The sequence below is a fragment of the Uloborus diversus genome, unplaced genomic scaffold (assembly GCF_026930045.1).
Source record: "Uloborus diversus isolate 005 unplaced genomic scaffold, Udiv.v.3.1 scaffold_12, whole genome shotgun sequence".
Classification (NCBI taxonomy): domain Eukaryota; kingdom Metazoa; phylum Arthropoda; class Arachnida; order Araneae; family Uloboridae; genus Uloborus; species Uloborus diversus.
This window is the reverse complement of record NW_026557876.1, coordinates 7,001,367-7,024,589: the sequence shown is the minus strand read 5'-3', so window position 1 is coordinate 7,024,589 and position 23,223 is coordinate 7,001,367. Positions and strand designations below refer to the sequence as shown.

Sequence of the window (23,223 nt, the reverse complement as noted above, 5' to 3'; positions counted from 1 at the left end):
CTTTTCCAACGATATATTGTGTTAATATGTGCAAGTAATTTTTCACCCCTTTAATAGGCAATAATAAGCTATTTACATGATTTTTGAGCTTAAAAAATAAATTAAAAAAAAAACTACTTTGAATTAAAAAACAAAAAAACAAAAACCCAAGTGCACACCCCCGGAGTTCGAAGTAATTTTGTACAAAATTTCTAGACAGTAGGTGCTATGAGATATCTTGGACGCAGGTCCGCCGAAGACTTCCTTCCAGAATTTCTTTGAAACTTTACTTTTATTTACTATAATAAAGAAATTACTAAGAATCATTTTAATGTTTAGTTTAGGAAAATATGTTAGCAATTTAGTGCAGATTTATATTCAAATATAATTGTAAAAGAAACTTGTTTCAAAGCCAATAACAAAAACTGTGATGACGTTTTATGAAAACTTCAAAGGGGCAAGGAGGGCACATTGCAGACCAGGGCAAGGTGCAGTGCCCTCCTATAAATGTCCATGGTAAACATTACTTCCACAAAAGACGTCAGCTCAGGTGGTAGCTTTATAAGCTAAATACCGAATGTTAGGCTTTCATCTCATTCATCATTTTTAAATTTTTTTGAAAAAGTGAGCTTTTTCAAAATATCTAAACGGATGCAAACTATTTCTTTTCAATACCTTATAACTCGGGAAGTTTAGTACAACAATAGACTTCAAAGTTGAAGAATCGTGACATGGCAAAAGTACCGTATAATTTTCCGAAACAAAACTTACGAAAGACACTCAAAAATTCGACCTTTTCTTACATCTTATTTCAATTAAAAACTGAAGAAATAAATACCAATGCAATCTGATGCTACTTTGTATGAAATGGCAGTAATTCAAACCATTAGAGCATAAAAGTCATTATACGCGGAAATTGCGAGAAATGCCAAAAACAAGATTCAAGAATCTTGATACTTTATGCAGTGGAGCCTAGAGATTGTTAAACAAAAGACTAATTAGGCTGAAAGCACTTAAAGAGCAATTTTTCAATTGATATTAATTCAATGCAGGAGCAACGATTAACAGCCACCGTAATTTCAAAAACAAAATCCTTACAAAAAAAAAACAAGTTTACAAAAACTAATTTTTTATATACTAGTATAAAAAATCACACATTTACATTCATAAACCTGTTTCTTCCCCTTCTTTTTATTTTTTGCATTTTTTAGTGTGTTGTGAATGGGTAAAATTTTTAGGACTTTAAATTGTTATTTTTTAACCTTTTAAAAATTTTAGATGTTTGTAAGCATTTCTGGACAGTTTTCTTCATACTTTAAGATAAATTACTATTTAGTATAGTTGTTTGGGTTTTAGAAACAATCTGCAAAAAGCATTCTTTAGCGATCCAAAAACCTTGAAATTCAGATGTTCGCAATAGCGATGGCCCCGAAAATCCAAGATAATTGGTATTCTACTGTACTTGGCATTATTATGTTTTTTTTTTTTGTCTTCAAATACAGATTACTCTTGATTAATTGGTTTGTATATCATCCAACAGGAGAGTGATGAGCCTAGGGCTACAAGGGGACCAGGAAGGCCTAAGGCTGCAGCCAAGGAACCAAAAAAGGTACCTTACTTCGCGATGTGATCTAACAAAGCTTCTTCGCTATTGAAGGTTAATTTTCATGAATTTACATGGTTTTTGTTTCAGGCAAGCGGTACTTCATCTGGATCTTCTGGAAAGCGTAGACGTGGAAGACCTAGGAAAGTTGTAAGTCTCTCCAAATTTTCTCAAATATGAATCTAGAAAGGATCATTTTTATTCCAAATCCCAGTTGCAATTTACAAAATATTTTCCTGAACAAAACTTCAAAAGGACGCTTATTGAATGATCCTCATATTAACTATTTCATACTAGTAATTAAGTATGTATTATAATTAATCATACTTTCACCAAAAGTCTTTTCTTAAGGGCAGTCTTGCATAATATAGACAAACGCGCGAACGGCGTTCGCAGAAAATTTTTGTCTCTGCAGAAATTTTTTTTCAAACTGCTAACGTTGATTAAAAAAAAAAAAAAATTTTTTTTAAAGGGAATTTTTAAGAAAATCCCAGAGTTTATTTCTGTTAAAGCCTTTTAAAGCACATGTGTAAAACAAATAATGGTTTTGGCAGTTTTCTTCAGTTGGTGAAAAATAAGCTAATTATATGTTATTGTAAAAAAAAATTAAATGATTTAAAACACTTTTTTTTTGTCTCTTTCATATTTGAATATAAATTTAATTTTTTATTCAAGGGTGAGTTAGGCAAAATAATTATTTGCAGAAAATTTTCCAGTTAGGATTTGTGTTTGCAGAAAGCTTTTCATTTTATCTAAGTCTGCTTAAGGGTGGCTCTCTTTTTCCCAACTTCCAACTGGGTTTTAAAAGGCTCCATTTGTGACAGACATGACATGAGACAACTTTTTGTTGATTTTCAAGTAGTAAATTTTAATGAATTGGGGAAAACTTGTTACGGGGGGATGGGAATATTGACCCCAGTTGCAATAAACACTAAAATTTTGACTCAAGAACAAATATTTTTAATTAATTCGGTTCAAACCTGCTGTGACAGATAATGACAAAATTGCGACATAGATTTTGAGTGACCATATGTTATTACCATTTGCTCTTAATTGGTACGCATGTCAAGTATAAATTTTTTTAGGAATCAAAGTTAGACTTGGATGTGTGAAGCAGAGAGAAAAATATTAAGAAATTTGTAAACAGTAACATAATATCAAATATTTATTAGTGTGACAGACATGACGCAGGTGCAATTTTATATAAACTTAACTATTTATTCTTTAAATATCACTCTCTTTTTCTTTCATTACAACTTAGAGATTATGTATGATCAAATATTTATGTATTATGTCATATGAGAGGCAACATAAACAAAAAGAAAAATTATTTAAAACTTGGGGGAAAAAAAAAAAACCTTGTAGTTCACCAGAGTGGGAGCAGTAACAATTGCTGATATTTGTTGTATCTCATACCAAACAACATGATCTTCAGGTTTTCATTTACGCATGTCGTTTATTTTTGTTGGTACGAAGCATTTTATTTGTACCGGTTCTGCCCAAATTCTGATCATTATTCCACGAAAAATATCATCATATTGTACATTTGCCACATTGCATATTGTGATGTGTTGCTTTTTCCCAAGAAGTAGTTTTTGTCACCGCCACAAGTAATGAAATTGAATAGAGTACACTATTTAGACTCTGAAGTACAGTCGGACCCCGATTTTACGAATTAATCGGGATCAAAACTTTTATGCGTTAAATCGGGGTTGTTCGTAATATCGGGGTGCGAAAAAAATATAGAAAAAAATTAATTTCTCTTATCTAAAAGCCTTAATAGGCAACTGCTCAAACATATCCACAGTAAGAAAGTGTACACTTTTTAATCAGTATTCCGAGACTACTAGTTAATTTGAAATTTTAAGGTACTGAATAATAGATGTTTGACAATTTCCTTGGCGCTTGACTCGAAACAGTTCTCTTTCGACTTTATAGAGAAAAGAAAATACTGTGGGTAGGATCCATGTCAATTCGACAAGGGCTGAACATGATGCGCATAGCTGTCAAGTGCTCCATTTTTCCCGGAGTTTCTCGGATTTTTATTGCATACTCCAGAAATCCAATTTATTCCAAAAAACTCCGTTTTTTGACTTTGCTTGTACACTTTTCGATTTCTGAGGAAAAAGAAGAAATTTCCCTATCCTCAAAGGCAGGAATTGCACGCAAACTCAACAAAAGAGAAGACAATTTCATGCTTTTGGGAAGCATTAGTTTTAGGATAAACACTGAGGGGGAGCGTCGATCGGAGAACGTCGTTTTTTTATCGAACATTTCAGCTGCGTGTAAAACGTAGCCGCCATGTTTGGTCATTCACAAGATGGACATAGTCGATGATTAAGTGCCTTCGTTTTCAAAGACAGAGTAGAATTGGGTGTTTCTTTTAACTGCAAACTAATGAAAATAAGCAAAATGTGCTGCAATTTTTTTTTTTTTTGGTTATTTTAAATAATTTTATTGAGAAACATGAAAACAGTTATACTGTTTAAAATTTCATCTCATCCTTATTGCTTTGGACACGAATGTGCTAAAAATTCGCAATTACAATCGGGGTTCTGGCCAGAGGATATTTGCGTACTCTCTCATGTCAACTGTAAAAATTTTTTTTCTAAAGAATTGATTTCCTATCTTAAAGGAGAATTCAACGCAGGATATGAAATCAACCTGAGAATTGACCGTGGAGATTGTTAATTGTCGAGATAAAAATTTATATTTTATTGAGCAATCACGATTGCTTATTGTTCTCACTTGACTGTTTTTGGCATGCTATCATTTATCATAAACTATTTACTTTATCATAAACTATTTACTAATTGCGTCAGCTGAGGGAAAAAATGACAATCTGTCTTCCGCTAATTATTCTGACATTTTTTATACCAAAAAATGTGCTTGATGAAAGAGAAGATGTTCACTGATTACTTACTCCCACATACGATGAGGGTGAAAAAAAAAATGCGGGTAGGAGTCGAAAAATGTTCCTTAAAATCTTTCATTGTGGTGTGAATCCATTGTAGAAATTGGCAGAAGTGCATTTGTTGTGAAAAATCGAGCAGGCTGAAAAGAGGTATTTTTTCAATATATACACTGCTTGACTATTCCTAAGGAACAATTACGTTTCTTGGAATAGTTCAGAATAGATAATGATTAAAGAAACAGAACGAAATATATATAGTGCCTTTATTATAAGTACAAAATAATACAGATATTACTGCATCAATGAAGTATAAACTTAAAAATAAAAAAATAATCATTCTTAGATGATTTTCATACAACCACAAAAAAAAAATGATCTAGGTCAGAATGATGGAGACATGAGTACCTTAAGCCTCCCAGGCATGTTCAATTGGATTTAAGTCGGGAAAGTAAGCAGGCCACTGCATACGGAGAATGTTCTCACTTTGCAGTGTGTCTGACACTTCAATGCTCCAGTGTGATCGTGTATAGTCGTCCGTAAAGAGAAAGTCTGGACCTACAGCCCCCCCTAAAAAGACAAATATGGTCCAACATAACATCTCTGCAATACATTTGCGACGTATCGCTTTCTTATTCAAAAATGTGAATCGGTGTTCTGCCATTGTGCATGATGCCTGCCCACAAAATGACGCATGGGCCGTACCAATCACGTTCGCAAACAAATTTCTGTGCATAACGTGTTCCACGCTTTCTCCACAGTAGTTGGTGACCAGAATCACTTGTCACACTGAAACAGGATTCGTCAGAGGACATCACTCTAGACCAATTTTGACGATCCAACCAACATGTTCGTCAGACCAACGTAATCTCTCTCGACGATGGCGTGGTTGAACTTGGATGTAACGTACGGGCTTCCTTGCATACAAACCGACATTATTTACTCGCCGTGAGATGGTTCTTGCAGAAAGATGCGTACCGGTAGCGGTTGTTAGATTTGCAGCTATCTGTCCAAGAGTAAAATTTCTGTTCATTTTTGCCACGAGGGCTACATAACGATCCTCTGAAGGTGTGGTGCTCCTACCACAAACCCCCGGCATGCTTTTGCAAAACATTTCCACCTTCAGCGGCCCTCTTTGATCGGGAGACAGCACTTTTTGATTGCAGCAGCCAAAGTGGTGACACTTTGACATGCTTCCAGTCGTCCAACCGTTCGTCCACGATCGTAGATACTCAAATGATGTTTTGCTGACATTTTACTCTTAAGTATTTCAAGAATCAAACAGAATTTAAGAGAAAAACCTTTTTTTAACATCCAGCGCTGATTTTATTAAAAACCAAACAGCGTGAATTTTCGTACGAATCTTGAGCGTGTATGCACTGTCTTTTATGCAGATAACGAGTCTTGGTCTACCACGCCATCTGAACTTGAATTTATTTCCATTGGCCAGGTGGTTGAGGTACAAATTTGCATAAATCATGTGTTCCTTAGCAATTGTCAAGCAGTGTAGTAGGTTCCTGCGAGAGAAAAATGCCTTATAATTAAAGCTCCTGCATCTTGTTACCCAACTCATCAATCATTGAGCAGAGCGTGGTTCGAAGAATTGGGGTCAATCTCTTGCGTTGTCGAGGTGTTAATGGTAATGCTCAGTTTGATTCCAACATGGATTCGGGACTTCGCCTACCACCAAACAACTCATTGTTGGTCGGAAATGATTGCAAAGAGCAACTTTAAACAATGTATTAGGGATTCAAATAACCTGCAGATCAAACCTTCTTTGACAACAGTGAGGCAAAGTATTTTAGTAACGATTTTAACAAAAAGATTTTATATTTTTGTCTGATCAGATTTGAATTTTGGACGAGAAAGTACTTGTACATAGCTTAGAAATGATTATTTTTACCAAACACATCTTTTTTGCTACCAGTAAGGCTTTATGACCTTATGCCCATGTGCTATGCTATCAACTGACAGGCTTTAGAAGCTCATAGAAATCAAGAAAAAAGTTGTGAAACAGGAAAGGTTGAGCGCAGACTCCAGTGGGATTACTAACTATTTTAAATAGGTAATAGTTGCAAAGGGAAGCTTTGTTGGTTGGTTTTATTGGTTTTAATGGCGCAAGAAACTTAACAGCAACTAGTAAGCACGAAACTGCAATCCTCGCCTGGAAATGACTGAGCTGGCGGTGTATTTCATGTATTTCTGCTTTAGCCCTGGCTAATGGGCAGTAATTTACTGAATATATCATGCCTTTTGCCTTCAATCTTCGAGTTGAACCGAGCCATTGCTTCAATCACTCGTCTGGTCTGTGCTAATTCTATATTAGCTACCAGTTTGTTTGGCACTCTTGGCTTCCTTAAGAGGTTTTCCATCTCCAGCTCAGTCATTTTCCTATGCCGGGCTGATGAGGGCTAATAAGCACGAAACGGCAGTCCTCGGCTGGAAATGACTGAGCTGGCAGTGTATTTCTGCTTTAGCCCTGGCTAATGGGCAGTAATTTACTGAAAATACATTTTTTCCTCGAGATTTTTGTATAGGTACATTGACATTTTTGTTATTACCAAGAGTTCCTTTTTGGGACTGGTGCACAAAGTTGGATTTGCCAGCAAAAAAATAACATTGCCGAGATTGAATGGTATTTTCCGCATACGAAGCATTTGGTTGATAAGTGTCAGTTGTATAATAGAGGACATTTGTGTCACAAATTGGTGGTATCCAGTGCCCATACTCCTGTGTTGGAAATGATTGAGTACCTTGGTCATTGTAATCAACTTTCTGTTTTCTTTGAGAACCAAAAGAAGTGTCCAGTAAATTTGCAAAATGCTTTTGTTCTTTGTAATCACATGCATTTCGTCCGTCATTTTGCCAAGTATTATTTGCATGCTGTGGTTTGTTGAAGTTACGAAAATTGTAATAACTTGAACCGTTTCTAGAATTTTTGGAATTATGTGGTGCAAAATTATTCTCACGAGAAAGATCACCAAGAGGTACGAAATTTGCATTTTCATTTCTATGATTATGAAAATTTGAATTTGTGTAGAAAAATTTCCACCTCTAATTTGTTTACGAAAACGACTATTTGAAGCAACAGCCCTCTTAAATTGAAAACAATTTAGTCTAGTGTGCCCCACACTATTACAATAATAACAAATCAATTTTCGAGAAGGTGGTCTTCTGTTTCGTGTATACTTGTATTGTATATTTGAAGCATGTATTTTTCCTACTTCTTTATCCTGTTTGTCTACACTTCATTGAACATTATGTGACTGAACATTATCATTGTTCTCAATAGATTTGTTCTTAAGTTGTTCCTCTAAAATTTCAATTTTGTTTTCTAAGGAACTTATACAGATGGGGGACAAAATACTATAAACACCTGTGAAATATGGAAAAATCTTTATTAATAGGGGGTTGGACCACCCTTTGATTGAAGAACAGATTGAATGCGACGGGGGATAGATGCATAAAGGTCATGGACAACATTTAAAGGAATATTAAGCCATTCCTCCTGCAGAATGGTCTCTAATTCCGAAAGTCCGGACGGAGGTGGAAATCGGGAACGAAGTTTGGACTCTAAATATCCTCATAAATGTTCAATAATATTTAAGTCCGGAGACTGAGGGGGCCAGGCGAGATGTTCAACTTCATTGTCATGCTCTTCGAACCATTCTTGGACACATCTGGCAGTGTGTATGGGGGCGTTGTCGTCTTGAAAGAGTGGTCGCTCTCCATGGAACACAGTCTGGACAAACGGATGAACATGATCCTCTAGAATGCTCAGATAGTGATTAGATTTGACACGCCCATGCAGAATAACAAGTGACCCAAGACCACGCCAAGATATCACACCCCATACCATAATTGAGCCACCCCCATGCTTCACAATCGGCAAGAGACATTCAGGATTAAAGGCTTCTGAGGGCGTTCGCCAGACATAAGCGCGCCCGGTAGTCTGAAATAGGGTAAATGATTATTCATCTGACCATATTACCTGTTGCCACATCTGCGGAGACCAAACTTTGTGGTCTCTGCACCATTGGCGTCGCTTGAAAGCATTAACTGCTGTCACCAAGGGTTTTCGAATTGCCACTCTGCCATAAATGTTCGCAGCATGAAGTTCCCTTTTGACAGTTTTTGTTGAAACGGGGTCCTGGAGATTCATTTCAGATGTTATTTCGGATAAGGATTTCTTGCACTTTCGGGCTACTATGCGCTTCAAAGCTCTTCTATCCCTATCAGCAAGCTTGGACTTTCGGCAACTGTGGTGCTTTGAAGACGTCTTACCTTCTTTCGTGTATGCTGTCATAACCTCTGACACCGTACCTTTGCACACCCCAAAAGCTTTGCTGTTTCCGTAACCGATGCTCCACAACAATCATTCCTCTTTGGAACTTTGTAAGGTCTGACATCCCAACTTATTACAGAAATTTAGAACCAAGCACGCAACATTTGTGACTACTCTTGAGACACTGATAGGTTCCTTTTGACGCTCACCAGGTGGCAGACTTCTGTTGCAGGTGGCGTGGCTGTACTATAGGTGTGAAATACGGCATACTTTTTCATAGGTGTTCATATTATTTTGTCGCCCATCTGTATGTTCAACAGACAATTTTTCAGTATCATAGGATTGTACAGTGTACATAAGTTTCTGCATTTCATTAACCTGTTTTACAGCATTGTCAAATGATTTTATTTTTTGTTCAATAATTTCTGCACTAAAAATATAAAGTTTGTAAAAATATCTTAACGTGGATGAGGAAAAGAGAATGAAATAAAAAATAACTTTTTTTAATCGCTTATTTTTTTAACAAACTCTTGTGTGGAAAAAATAACACCTATAATGTTGCTATTGACATATTTCCCTAATGAAAAATTTATAATGCACAAAAAAAATGTTAAATTAAGAAGAGGTAAATACTCACCAATTTCACCACATTTTTCGAGTGCAATACATAATTGTAAAAACAAATTATCTTCAGCTTAAAGCATGCATTTCGTATATCCATTTTCTTTCGACACAAACTTCACTAAGCCATTTTACATAGCGTCAGTTCTATATCCGAATCAGAAATTTACCTTTTATTCAGGTTTAAGTCCTTGCACCTGGTTACAATGTATAGTTTCAAATGACCTTTGTTTGTTGAGAGGGATATCATTAACAGCACTCGGAGAAGCAGACAGCTTCCAGTCTCCAATCATCTTCAAATCTGATGATGACTGGACTGGATGATGAATTTGTGACAACATCTCTCAAAACTCCTATGTCGTCATTTCAACAATCTTCTCAAGAATAATTCAGGTCGAAGTGGAGACGAAGGCTCGATCCTGAACCTTGAATGAATACTTCTTCTGCCTTTCATCTTTGATGTTGACCATCAGGGGCGTAGCTAAGGGGGGGGGGGGTTTGGGGACAACCCCCCCCCCCCCCGAAAAGTTAGTCTCAAAAAAAAGAGAAAAAGAAGAGAGAAGAGAGAAAAAAAAAGAAGAAAAGGGAAAAATTCCAAGTGATTATATATATATATATATATATATATATATATATATATATATATATATATATATATATATATATATATATATATATATTATGTATGTATATATATATATGTATGTATATATATATATATGTATATATATATATATATTATGTATGTATATATATATATATATATGTATATATATATATATATATATGTATATATATGTATATATATATACATATATTAGTATATATATATATATATAGATATATATATATATAAGAAGTAACCCCCCCCCCCCCGAAAGTCGGGTCTAGCTACGCCACTGTTGACCATACTGTCTGACCATCGATTGCATGGAAAGGCTAATATCCGGTTTATAGGCGGAAATGGACGTATCTGTTAGTTTATAGGGGTGTTAGTTGTTTGTTACAGATGTGCACTTTTGCCTCTTTATTATTTTGCCTTAGTTTTGTAAAAGTGACAATTTGCTCTCGGCAACATTTTTTTAATCTAAAGTATATTCGATCCATATTCTCACGGCAAAAAATGAATTGATTTATTCATTCACAACAAAGTTTTGAGCTTACCATTTTGCTTCTACGTTCCTGAACGAAAGGAAAATATTTTCTTTTCTTTTTCTTGTTTCCATGGTAACTATTTTTGTTTCTCCTTATTTTATTTTAGGGAATGCAATAAGTGAATAAGGCACTAGTGACATTATAAAACGCGTGCATCAAAATCCCATCATTATTCTCCCTTCTCCCCTGCTAGATTCATTCAGATGGAATCGTCTTTACTTGGCGCATTGCCAAATTACATACAATCCGCCGTCAGTATAAACACTTTTTTTCATTGCAATGGGGTGGTTTCTTCAGTCAAAAGTACTACTTTTAGTCATTGAAATGGATAGAATGAGCAAAAAAAATTTGGACGCAGAAAATACTTTCATTTTCCCACAATGACGTCACAAATGATGGAATTTGGTGCATGTTTCTACTACGTTTCCACATTATGATAATCAAGCAGCGAATTAAAATTGAGCTCTACGGTTGCTATCAACCCTATCGTTGCCAATGCACGCGAGTAAAGATGCGAATTAAATATTTTGTTCTGTGAATGGCAACATTGAATGGCATTTCATCATTTGTGATGTCATCGGACATATGCGTAAACAATGAAAGCTCACCTATTTAAGAATTTTTTTAAAAATATTAAACTTAAATAAATTATTTAAAAAATGGTCAGATCCTATGTTTTTAAGCATGCTCTTTCAGAAAAAAGTACTTTTAAAATTTTGGAAACGACCCCATTATGTAATCCTGATCACAGGACAAACTTACGGTTATAAGTTGGCTGATTTAGATTTTTGTTTTTTAGATTACGATTGCGATTATATAATCGTCAAGTATCTCGAGCCTGATGTCTACCCAATTTAAAATAAAACGCAGCCATTAAAGCTTTGGAATGTTACAATTTTAAAAAATCAGCAAAAGTGCCTGAATAACAATTTCTCTTCATTGATTGGTGTATATCTATTGTTTGTACAGTAGGCGCCGCTTAATGTGATCACTTTGGGACAAATATAATTTGATAACAATAACCGAAAATAATCCAGGTGACACAAAATAATGATTTTTTTTTTCTAATTAAGGTGCATTTATTTTGGCAACCTTAAATTAAAATCACAATGACTCAACTGAATGCAGTTTTAAATTATAAATTATTAAATTAATAGAATGGAAATATCTGAATTATAAAAAGTTAAAGCTAAATTATTCAATTTTTAATCATATAGTAATAGATGAAGTAAAATATGACCGTTTTCCCTGACATTCGTAAACCAGTTTCAAAACACATTCAGCTTTTCTATCTTTTCCAGCATGGTTTTGCTCGTTGTTTAAATTTTAATTTAACTTCGCTTTGTCTTCAATCTTGACACAATTCTTTAATAGTTTACAAAGTTATGGCAACAATGGAGGTCCTAATGCAACATGTCCAGCGACTGAATTTTTTCAGGTGCAAAAGAAAGTTTTCTCAGGAGGAGTCTGTGGTCACTGGGGGCGAACTTTCTGTAGCTTCATTTCTAGAAAAATTCTGAACTGCTATTGAAAACCACAAAATGCTACACAGAAAGTTAGTCTCGTCAGGGTTTGCCTATGTATTTCTGTTAATTGAGGAACAAAAGCGGGGAAAAAATTGAAAGTTTATGGAAAAGTGATAACAATAAACGAAGACACTGATTACAATATCCGACTTCTTTAAGGTGTGTTAACATACAAGTGCTCCGGGACTTTGTGATTCTGATAACATTAAGCGAATAACAACATTAACAGTGATCACATTAAGTGACGCCTACTGTATCTTCAAATAGTGGAAGAAAATAAATTGGATTTGCTTACTGTTTTCAGGACACTGACAAACCTGAGGCTACAAGGGGACCAGGAAGGCCTAAGGGTGCAGCCAGTAAAGCAAAAAAGGTACTTCACTTCAGAATTTGATCTAGCAAAACTTCTTTGCTTTTGAAACACGGTGTTATGCATAGTTTCTGTTTCAGGCAAGCAGTAGTTCATCCGCCTCTTCTGGAAAGCGCAGACGTGGAAGACCTAGGAAAAGCGTAAGTCTCTCCAAAATTTCTCAAATATAAATCTAGAAATGATCATTTGAAGATCATCTAAAATTATGTTTTTGGAACAAAAGCATCGAAAATATGGCATTGAATATATGGGGTGATCGCCCCCATCGCTCCCCCCTTGTATCTGTCCTTGGCAGGGTTGTAGTTTTGGTCAGACAAAACCCATTTTGGCCATGCCACTGTCAGAAACTGGTGTAAACCGGCCAAAACTGGATTTGATCACCATAGAACTGGCCAAAACTGTATTGTATAAAAACGCACTAATATGTGTACACATACAGTTTGTATGCATAATATTGCACCTTTTAATGAGTGATTAAAAGAAATAGGATGTGTATTAATCATAATTGAAATAATTTTTAAAAATGATTTGCTGATTGAATGCAAATTTTGTTTTACATTAAAAGTTATTCTCAATGGAGACAAAGAACTATCGTTTATTGGGATTACTAAACAACCTGCAACATGAACTAACAGCTATTCTTAACAAAACTTGTAACATGTTTTCAATGTAATTCCAAACTTTAAATTGAAATAGGAAAAAAAAAAAATGTAGATTGAGGCAGAGAACGAGGAAAATTCATTAAAGTCCTGTAGCTATAGTTTTCCTAAATGACCATTATTTCAACTATAAGTGACGGAGCCACTGTGAGGAAGCACCACCATTAATGAGCAGTTTTGTGAGGCACAAATTTCCCTCCCTGTCTGCTCAAGTATAAAAAATCTCTGGGAGAGATGTTAGAGTTTCGGCCCGTGGTGGTTTAACCATGGATAAAACCGGCTCGGATAAAATTAGTTTTGTCCAGTTTTGGCCATTGGGCGTGGATATAGGAAAGAATAAAATTTAAAATCAAAATAAATGAGTACATAATTAAAATAAATATGAAACGTCAATCCCATAATCAGTCACTATTCATTATTTAAGTAAACAGTTCATTGTAAACCCTATGCAAGCAATAAATGACAGCATGTTCCAAAAGGTTAGTCACCTCAATAGGAGAATTATGTGATAATTGTTTAAAAATATGTTTCAAACAGTGTAAATAGCACACTATATCTACTTGTTTCATGGTTTTATGTGCACAAAATGAATTTCAAGTTCGATCAAAGTGTTATTACTAATTTTTTGTCTGCTGTGTCAACTATGATATTAATTGTTCCAACAGTTCTAAAAGATTTCTGCTCCACAATTTTTTCATTTCCATTTGCTTATTTGTTCTGTTTTAAAAATGGCATTAACTTATCACATCTTATTTCTTGATATTCTTAATTTTCTAAATAACATTTGAAACTATGGAAGAAAAAAAAAAAAAAAACTAAAAATTGTAGTCGTGTCAAAGAGAGTCGTAACATTGAACATGATTCGGCGATATTCTAAGTGGACTGTAAGTTTTGTTTTTAGTGATGACTAATTGCTTTTAGAAAAAGACTTTATAAACTATTTACAAATGATTCCAGTAATCACATACAGCTGACCAATATAGGTGTTCAAATTTTAGGGACGAATACCCTGTTGTAAAAGAAAGCTATGCTCCGTTGCGGGAGGTCTACAGAAACACAACCATATTCGAGCAAGTCGCGGAACAAGCTAAAACCCATAGACTAATAATAAGAGTAGACCGAGCTATGGCAACCCTTTTGCTGCTCATAAACCAAACCATGTGACTGGTGGATATCCTAGCAACAGCGGGCGTCGATCGTAGCAGACGATCAACGCCAGCGAGAAATAAAATAAATAGAATTGATGGAACACGGAAGAATGATCTTTTATGGAGTCCGATTTGTAATATTCTAAGTTGTAAATATTTTGTTAATATAGTGAGTTTTTCGTTTAGATAGTATTGTGCATTTTCTTTAGCCAATTTCAATAACTCTCTAAGCAATTAAAGATGCAAGCGCTCAAAAAGAATCGGCAAACGGTAAGGTTTTTACCTACAGTTTCAATTTAAGATACCGATTAGTACATTTTTGCATTAACGCAAAACGTTTACGCCATTTCGTTCACGCCAACGCTGACTTTTCCAAATGAAATAAAAGTTACCGAAAACTGATCAAAAACTATTACTAATGTCAAAATAATGCATAACTAAAAGAAAAACAGTTCAATCTCTGCACCTGGAAGTTTTTTTTAATGAAAACACATTGTCTTAAAATACATGTCGAGTGCCAAACTATAGATAATGCTGCCATCTAGCAACCATGCTGCCAAAGTCTTCGCCAAGCCCTTCCACCAGTCACATGATACATCTATGAACCAATTTTCTTTATCAGCAAGAATGAGAAAGCTCGGTCTACTCTTATTATTAGTCTATGCTAAAACCAAAAACAGAGCTAGGCGCGCATGCTGCGTTGAGTTGTTCTTCGGAGGCTCGCAGACGATTTCCAGAGTCCGTCAAACAATCAAGGCTTGTCTGTAGCGTAATGACGCAACAGAACATAACAGAAAGAACAGGCCAATTTCGCTATCCGTAGGTTCTGCACCACTGTGTTAATAGTTGAAAGGAACAAGCTGATGTGTGCATCGCATGACTTCCCTTTACTCCAATTTAAGGGCATTTCCCCATTATTGATAATTTTAATATGATTCAATAGTTTACGCTCTAAATATCACCAACAGTGGCCAATTTGAAACCAAATTAAAAATTAAAAAAAAAAAAAAATCACCAAGTTGGCGACAAAACTTGGCGACCAAAAGTCTGGTGATATATCGCCAAGTGTCCAACAAATTATAACGCCACTTGAGTTTACATCGAAATTAACAATGAGTTCCCCCCCCCCCAAAAAAGAGGCAAAAGACCCCTTTAAAAACTCCCGAATGCAACCAAAAGGGGAGGTGCACAACTAGACCCCACTTGGCTGCCATGTGCAGGTAAACAGCAGTATCTGCAGAAATGTAATTTCGAGATATTTGAAGATGTTTTGGATTCAATACTAACAACAGGGAATTGTTGGAGTTAAACGTCTTTCTCACCCCTTTTTTTCGGCGGAAACCAAATAAGCGAGCTTGTACAATAAAGCTCATGTACAATAGATGACAAAAATGCAAAAAATTGAAAAATGAAAACCTGCACACGGCAGTAGGAGTCTAAGTATCCAATTTCAATTTTCTGGGACATACCATTCTTGAGTTATATGACATACATACGCACATACATACATACGTACATACAGACGTCACGAGAAAACTCGTTGTAATTAACTCAGGAATCGTCAAAATGGATATTTCGCATGTTTATACGTTCTTAGGCACTTATCCACGTGTGGTGGAGTTGAAAAAAAAAAAAACTTAACATTCATTCGGGGATGAGCAAAATAGAAATCAAGGTTGATTTTTGAGTGAAAATTTTTTTGCGAATACAATACTTCCTTCTTTGTAAAAGGAAGTAAAAATGACTAAGAATAAACTTGAAAAAGAATCAACAAAGGGGGGGGGGAGGAGGATCTAGATTTGCAGGTTTGTTGAAATAACAAAAATAATGAGTTTAAAAAATGAAAGTTTAGCTGTATGTTAGTTAAAAGAGGGTACAAAGGAATTAGAAATCCGCTGTAGGCAATACATTATGAAAATGACTTTTGGACAGAATTTAATATCTGTAGGAGCTGTTTAATTGCAAAAACTTGGAAATTGCACATCTTTGAAAGTGAAAAGAGCAAATTTTGAAAAGATAAACTACAAATTCAAGTGCTTTCTGGTTACTTAATATAAATTAGTTTGAAACAACTTATTTCTCTGTTGTTTTGACACTTTCATTGTGAAAGTACCATAAGGGATGAAATGTATTTTCAGTTTGGTTTGTCAGTTGTTATGTAATTAACTATGGTCAGGCTACCTGTTTGTAATCAAACAAAATTTTTAATTACCCATAAAATTTTGCTAAAGAGTTCCTAAAATTATGAAAAAGTCGACTGAGACCCCTGATTATATGTTCAAGTAGAATACAGCTCTCTGTTTTAGGCTTCCTGAAACTTTTTTCTCATATTAACTATTTTAATTATTTAATATTCTAGCCTAATTAATAGTAAAACTTAAAAATATGTAACTTTTCTTTCCCCTTCATTTTTTTTTGCTTGTCCTTTGAAAGACTTTTCTTTATGCATCACCAATCTTTATATTTTCATTAACTATTTGTTGGCTAATAATTTACATTTATTAATAAATATAATATATAACATTTTTGATGAAAACTTACATGTATTTACTTAATTTAATGTTTAAATCCCTCCGCCTAGACAAGCTTCAAGTTCGGTCTAAAAATTTTCGAAGATACTATTTGTGTATTCCAAACTGCTCTATAGCTATAGTAATACAGAATTAGTTTCTATCTGAAGCCTTTAATACTTTATGAAATTTTGAGGAAATTTTCATGTGGATCGGGGGAAACGTTGGCAGTAATAAAATTTTCTGCCACCGAATTTCGGGTCTTATAAAAGCTAAATTTATTGTATCTGTTATTAGTGAGTTGCAATCGTCCTGCTTAACCCGAGATTCTCTTGCTTCCAGGAAGCTGCCAGTGGAACGAATTCTAAGCCGCTAGTGACCTGTGCATTGTCCGAGTCTCCTTCAGCAAATTCTGGACAAGAATCCATGAATTGCCCTGAAATCAAGTAATTTATCCTTTGAATTCCTGATTGTTGATTAGTTTATTTTGTAATATTTTTGTTAGCTGTACGGGCCAGATTACTAGATACGCTATGTAGGCATTTGCCTAGGCTCCCTGAGGTTATGAAGATCCCCAAAGAAATCTCCGAGTTGAAGATCTGAAAAAAATATCTTTTCCAATAAAAAAAAGGCGGGCCCTCTTCCTCCCCCCCCCCTTTTGTCTTATCATTTAGTGCTGACAGCGACCGATTTAGATATGTGAAGCCCCATGCACTAACACCAACTAGGGGGCCCTGCTGAAAAGAGATTTTGTTGTTCATTTTTTGGAGTGCATCAAAGCCATGGCCTTTTGTTTTAGCTGCTAGAGAGCCTAGCACTAGAAAGACGGAGAGGCCTGTGTGGCCCCTGGCATAGTTTGTTGCTTAATAACTCAGATAATATCTAACGGAACTTAATGGATTTTTTTGACTTTTCATTACATGACACTATTTGAATGCTTGTTTAGTCATTTTATCATATGCCTCATAGTACTGTTAATATTGATCCTTATACCTAGAAAGACGGGAGGGGCCACAGTGGCCCCTAAGCTTTTTTACAATTAAAAAAATTTTTTTTCTTTCCTTCTCCTAATTGTTCTAGCATAAAAAAAGGCCATTCTCTCTAGTTTAACCCGTAACTTCCGTTTTATACAGCCAGTTGGATATCCAAATGCTATAAACAGGACTGACTGCTTACCAGCCTAATGGTAGCCATTGCTCTTGAAAAGAAAAACTGATCCAAGCTTTTGGCCAGTATAGAATGAAACACTACAAATAATTGCATACTAAGTTTTTATTTAGTCATAAAAGAAGGTGCATTGGGCATGTGGACACACTCAGGAAGAATTTTAAAAAGAATTCACCCCGAAAATGGGTAGGGGCAACAGTGGCCCCTTCAGTCTTTCTAGGTATACAGAAAATGTCAGTTGTTCTAGTGCTAGTGTCTTCCACATTATTATTTGTTGGTTAGCGGTAAAATACTCAACCACACAGTAACTCCCAGATGTTGTAACAGTCCCACTATGATGCCCCCCCCCCCACTTATTGATGTTTAGGCAAATAGTGAGCTTTATTTATTTTTATTTATTTATTTATTTTTTTTGCGCTTAAATCGAAGTTGTAGTCCATCCACGTCCTGGCCAAATCCGAATCAACCTGGAGCTCAGGTGGTCCAGCGGTACAAAGTTTACCGTATCCTGCAAATGATTTTAATCTGCTAAAGTTAAACAAGTGCGTAAACATTACAGTAACTGGAAGCTAAAATGATGAGAATATAAAACATACAGTAGAAGACCGTTATAACGCACACCTTGGGACCAGAGCTTTTGCGTTATATAGACAGGGTTCGTACTGTTATAAAATTCAAAATTACTTATCTGTTTCAAAGAGTAGAAACCTTTCTATAAAAATCCTTTATTTAACATGAACACCACTTGCTTCTTGCAAGAAAAAAAGGCAACTGAATACATGGTGAAAAATAAAAACATGTTGCTGAAAAACTAACAGTTGGAAAAGCAGTTACATGTGTACATACAACTGTATGTACATGCAGTTACATGTGCATCACATGTGTGCCAACACCTGATTGGTCAACAGCCAGGAGCTAATTTGAATATCAATGGACCAATCACATGTTGGCTACAGTTAAGATACTAAAAAATTAATTTATATTCAATATAATTTTATGTTAATTTTAATAAGTAATTAAATATATATTTTATTTATTTATTTTTTAACATGAAAGAATACTCTACATATTCCCCCCATTCTTTCATGACCGAAAAATATATCTGCAAAATTCTCTTAATTTTTCTCTTGACAAATTCTTTGTAAACATATCAGCAATATTTTCCTTTCCAGATATATTTAACAGTTTAAATTTTTCTTCAAGTAATAAATTCTTAACATAATGATAACGAATATCAATATGTTTAGTTCGAATGTTTTCAACGTAATTTCTACAATAAAATGTTGCAGCTAGGGAATCAGTAAGTAAAGTTGGAGTAGATACATTAATATTCAATTCATAACACTCCCTTAAAATATCATTTAACCATAACAGTTCTTTTACTGTTTCCGATATTGCTATATATTCCGATTCCATACTAGATAAAGCAATACACTTCTGTTTAACTGTTCTCCAAACAATAGGTATACTTTTGAAAAATATAATGAAACCACTTACCGATTTTCTGTCATCCCTATCTGATGCCCAAGAAGCATCAGAGTAAGCACATAAATTTTCTACACCTTTAGGGTTTAAATTTATGCTTAAATCTCTAGTTGAAAGAACATAATTAAAAACCTGACATAACAATTTCCAATGTACCAATGTAGGGTTTGAATTAAATTGCGATAAAAAATTAATTGCGAATAAGATATCTGGTCTTGATCTACTCGCTAAAAACAATAATGAACCAACTAAATTTCTATAAGGAAACTCTCCTTCTACTGAGGATTCATTAGAGTCTGCCTTCACAACAATACCTTGAGGCATAGGCAAATTACATTTAACAAAATTAATAAAATTAAACTCTTGTTTTAATTTATCAATGTAACTCCTTTGGTGTAAATACCACCTATTATTTACAAATTCAAATTCTAAACCAAGTACTTTCCTTAAAGGACCCAAATCTTTTGTATCAAATTTTGATTTAATTAAATTTAGAACTTGTTCCATATCTTTGTTTGTTTTAGAAAAAATTACTAAATCATCTACATATACTAACATGATAGTACTCGTATTGTAAGTATATATACAATTACATCTCAAAATTTTATTAAACCCCATTTCGGTTAAAGATTTATCTAATTCGATAAACCATTCTCTCCCAGCTTGGTGTAAACCATAAAGAGCTCTTTTTAATCTCATTACTTCAGTTTCCATATTAATTTTAGGATCATCAAAGCCCTGAGGAATTTCCATAAATATCTCTTCTTTGAGATTTGCATACAAATATGCACATTTTATGTCAACGTGTCTATGTACCCAACTTTTACATACAACTAGTATTACCATAAATAAAATAATTAGTACATAACTAACAACAGGCGAAAAAGTCTGAAAATAATCAATGCCAAAAGTCTGTTTATAACCCTGCGCAACCAGTCTGGCACGAAATCTCTGTATTTGACCCATGGCATCTTTTTTCAGCTTATAGACCCAGCGGCACCCAAGTACTTTCTTATTAGATGGTCGTTTCACAATAGAAAACACATCTCTCAACTTTAGAGTCTCAATCTCCTCATTCATGGCCTTTCTCCATTCCTTGGCTTCTGGAACTGAAACAGCTTCTTCAAAGGATGAAGGTTCCATAATACATAAATTACAATTAGCATCTTCATCTTCTGAAGTTTCATTTTCTTCATGCTTGAAATTAAATACATAAGGTTCAAAAATTATATTTTCTTTCCTGCAATACTTTTCTACATCAGCAAGGCTTCGTAGACGAGGATTTCTACTTCCTGGAGGATAATAATATACATCCCACTTGCCTGCTGTTTTCCCTGACTGACGTCGGGAAAGTTCACGAGTCCAGTTGATTTCACTACATCGAGTAGGAGTTTCATCTTCCTTTACCATCCTGGATTCGTCAATACCATCTTCCTCTAACAGTGGTACATTAACAAAATTTTTGTGAGGTAGGTTTTGAGCTTGATTTCTTTTGTATCCATTCACAAATTCATTGAATCTCACATGTTTAGTTTCTTTTACAGTTCTTTCTTTGGAAAACCAGATGCGATATCCTTTTGTGTTCTGAGCATATCCAACTAAGACACCCCTCTTGGCTTTTTCTTCTAATTTATCTCTATTATGCTTCTCAACATAAACATAAGCTAAACATCCAATAACTTTTAAGTGGCGAACGGAACATTTTCTTCCAAACCATATGGAATAAGGTATTTCATTATTAATACCGCTATGAGAAAATCTATTCTTTAAGTAAATAAATGTGACAGCTAACTCTGCCCAAAGCCCTTTTGGTAATTCAGCTTCAAACATCAATGATCTAATTCCTTCCGCCATAGTGCGATTCAGTCTTTCTGCAATTCCGTTCATTTCCGGAGAATAAACGTTTGTTCTCTCCATAGCTATTCCCATATCATTCAAAAATTCTTGAAACTGTGTCGAGCAAAACTCCATTCCATTGTCTGTTCTAATTGCCTTTTTTTCTTGTTATGAAAATTCTCAATTTTAATTTTAAATGATTTGAAACTTTCAAAACAGTCTGATTTCTTCTTTAAAGGAAAAACAAATGCATATCTGGAATAATCATCTATAATCGTCAATAAATAATTAGCTCCACCAAAAGAAGAACCTGAGTTACTACTCCAAAGATCCATATGAAGCAATTCTAATACATCCCTCGAAGCTCTATCTTTAATTACAGGAAAACTAGCTCGAGTCATTTTGGCTCTAATACAAGTATCACATTGTTCAGTGTTACCTTCTAAATTTTCGAGACCATACACTAACTCCTGCTTCTTCATAAGTTTCAAAGAGTTAAAATTTTGATGTCCAAATCGCTTGTGCCATGTCATAATATTATTACTATTTTGTGGATTACTATTTTCAGCCACTACAGCATTCATACCAGTAGAAACATCTCTTGAACAAACACTGGCGTTTAAAATATATAAGTTATTTTTAAGGTAAGCCACTGCAAGTATTTTATTTTCTGGAGTGTAAACTTCGCATTTACTTTTCCTGATTTTTATCCAATATTTGTGTAAGTCTATCTGACATCCAGATATTAAATTTCTTTTGAGGGATGGTCCCCAAAACACTTTCTTCAATGTTAAATTCTTTTTCTCCCCATAACAGGTGAAGGTTAACCTAATTGTACCGTAACCATATACTTCCACTTTTTCACTAACAGAACCCACTGTCATTCTTAAAGGTGTAAAATTTTCTAAAAGCGACTTGTCAGAGATAAAGTGATGGGACGCTCCCGAATCTATAACAAATTTTATATTGCTCCCAGTCACTACATCACATGTGTTAACTTGAATGCTAGCATAAAAAGAGTCCGATTTGGGGGTAAAATTCTTATTGACCACATCGACATTTTTCCGAGAATAACAATTTGGGGAAATATGACCCATTTTGCCACATTTAAAACATTTTGGAATCTTCTTCTTGTCAAATGATTGTGGTTTGTTTCGATATTTAGGCCTAACACTTTCATCTGAGGTTCTTAAACCTTTAGCTACCATGACATTAGAATTATTCTGAGTATGACATTCGCATTTTAATCTGTCGTATTCAGACAACAATGTTTTGCGCACTGTATCTGATTTAAAATCTGCATCGCTGAGTTGATATAGTTGCTGAACAACCATCCCATATTCTGAAGGAAGCTGCATCAACATCTGATAAGCATATTCTGCTTCATCAACTTTTTTCCCAGCTGATTCTAATCTATCTTTTGCTTGCTTTAGTCTTCCGAGGTAGACTGCCATTGACTCAGGTGGTTGGTACTTAATCTGTAAAAATTCTGTCCTGAGGGTAGCTATCCTTGCCCTTGAAGTCGGCTCATACGCATTTTTCAATGTTTCCCAAATGTCCTTAGGGTCTTTTATCCCAATAACTAATGTTTGCTGTTCCAATTCAATGCCCAATGCAATTGTAGATATTGCCCTTTGCTTTCGTTTATTAAACTCTAAAAGAGATTTATCATCAGCTTTGTCATCCAAACCTTTTTCGGTACCATCTATAAAACCAAATAAACCTTGATGACACAATAACATTTCCATGTTGAATTTCCATTGCCTCCAATTATCAGCATTTAGTTTGGGGAATGATAATGTAGATGAATAAAGTTCATTAGCTGCCATACTTCGATAATATATTCTTAAGTTTCAACAAGGTAAGTATAAGTAAATGCATAAAAACAGACAAGTCTAAATTCTGCAATATCAAAGTAAGCTTCCAAAAAAAAACTTAAGTTCAATTTCCAAAGTTCAATGTCAAAGT

The 23,223-nt window shown here is 34.6% G+C and overlaps 1 protein-coding gene across 1 annotated transcript in view; it reads left to right on the top strand.

The window, feature by feature from the left end:
* Window positions 1–23,223, top strand: part of LOC129232449 (ankyrin repeat and protein kinase domain-containing protein 1-like) — a 57,068-nt gene that overhangs the window by 6,566 nt on the left and 27,279 nt on the right. Inside the window, exons 2-6 of the mRNA XM_054866594.1 lie at window positions 1,520–1,588; window positions 1,673–1,732; window positions 12,385–12,453; window positions 12,531–12,590; window positions 17,110–17,213. Coding sequence (XP_054722569.1) covers window positions 1,520–1,588; window positions 1,673–1,732; window positions 12,385–12,453; window positions 12,531–12,590; window positions 17,110–17,213 — 362 coding nt within the window. The remainder of the gene's footprint in view (window positions 1–1,519; window positions 1,589–1,672; window positions 1,733–12,384; window positions 12,454–12,530; window positions 12,591–17,109; window positions 17,214–23,223) is intronic.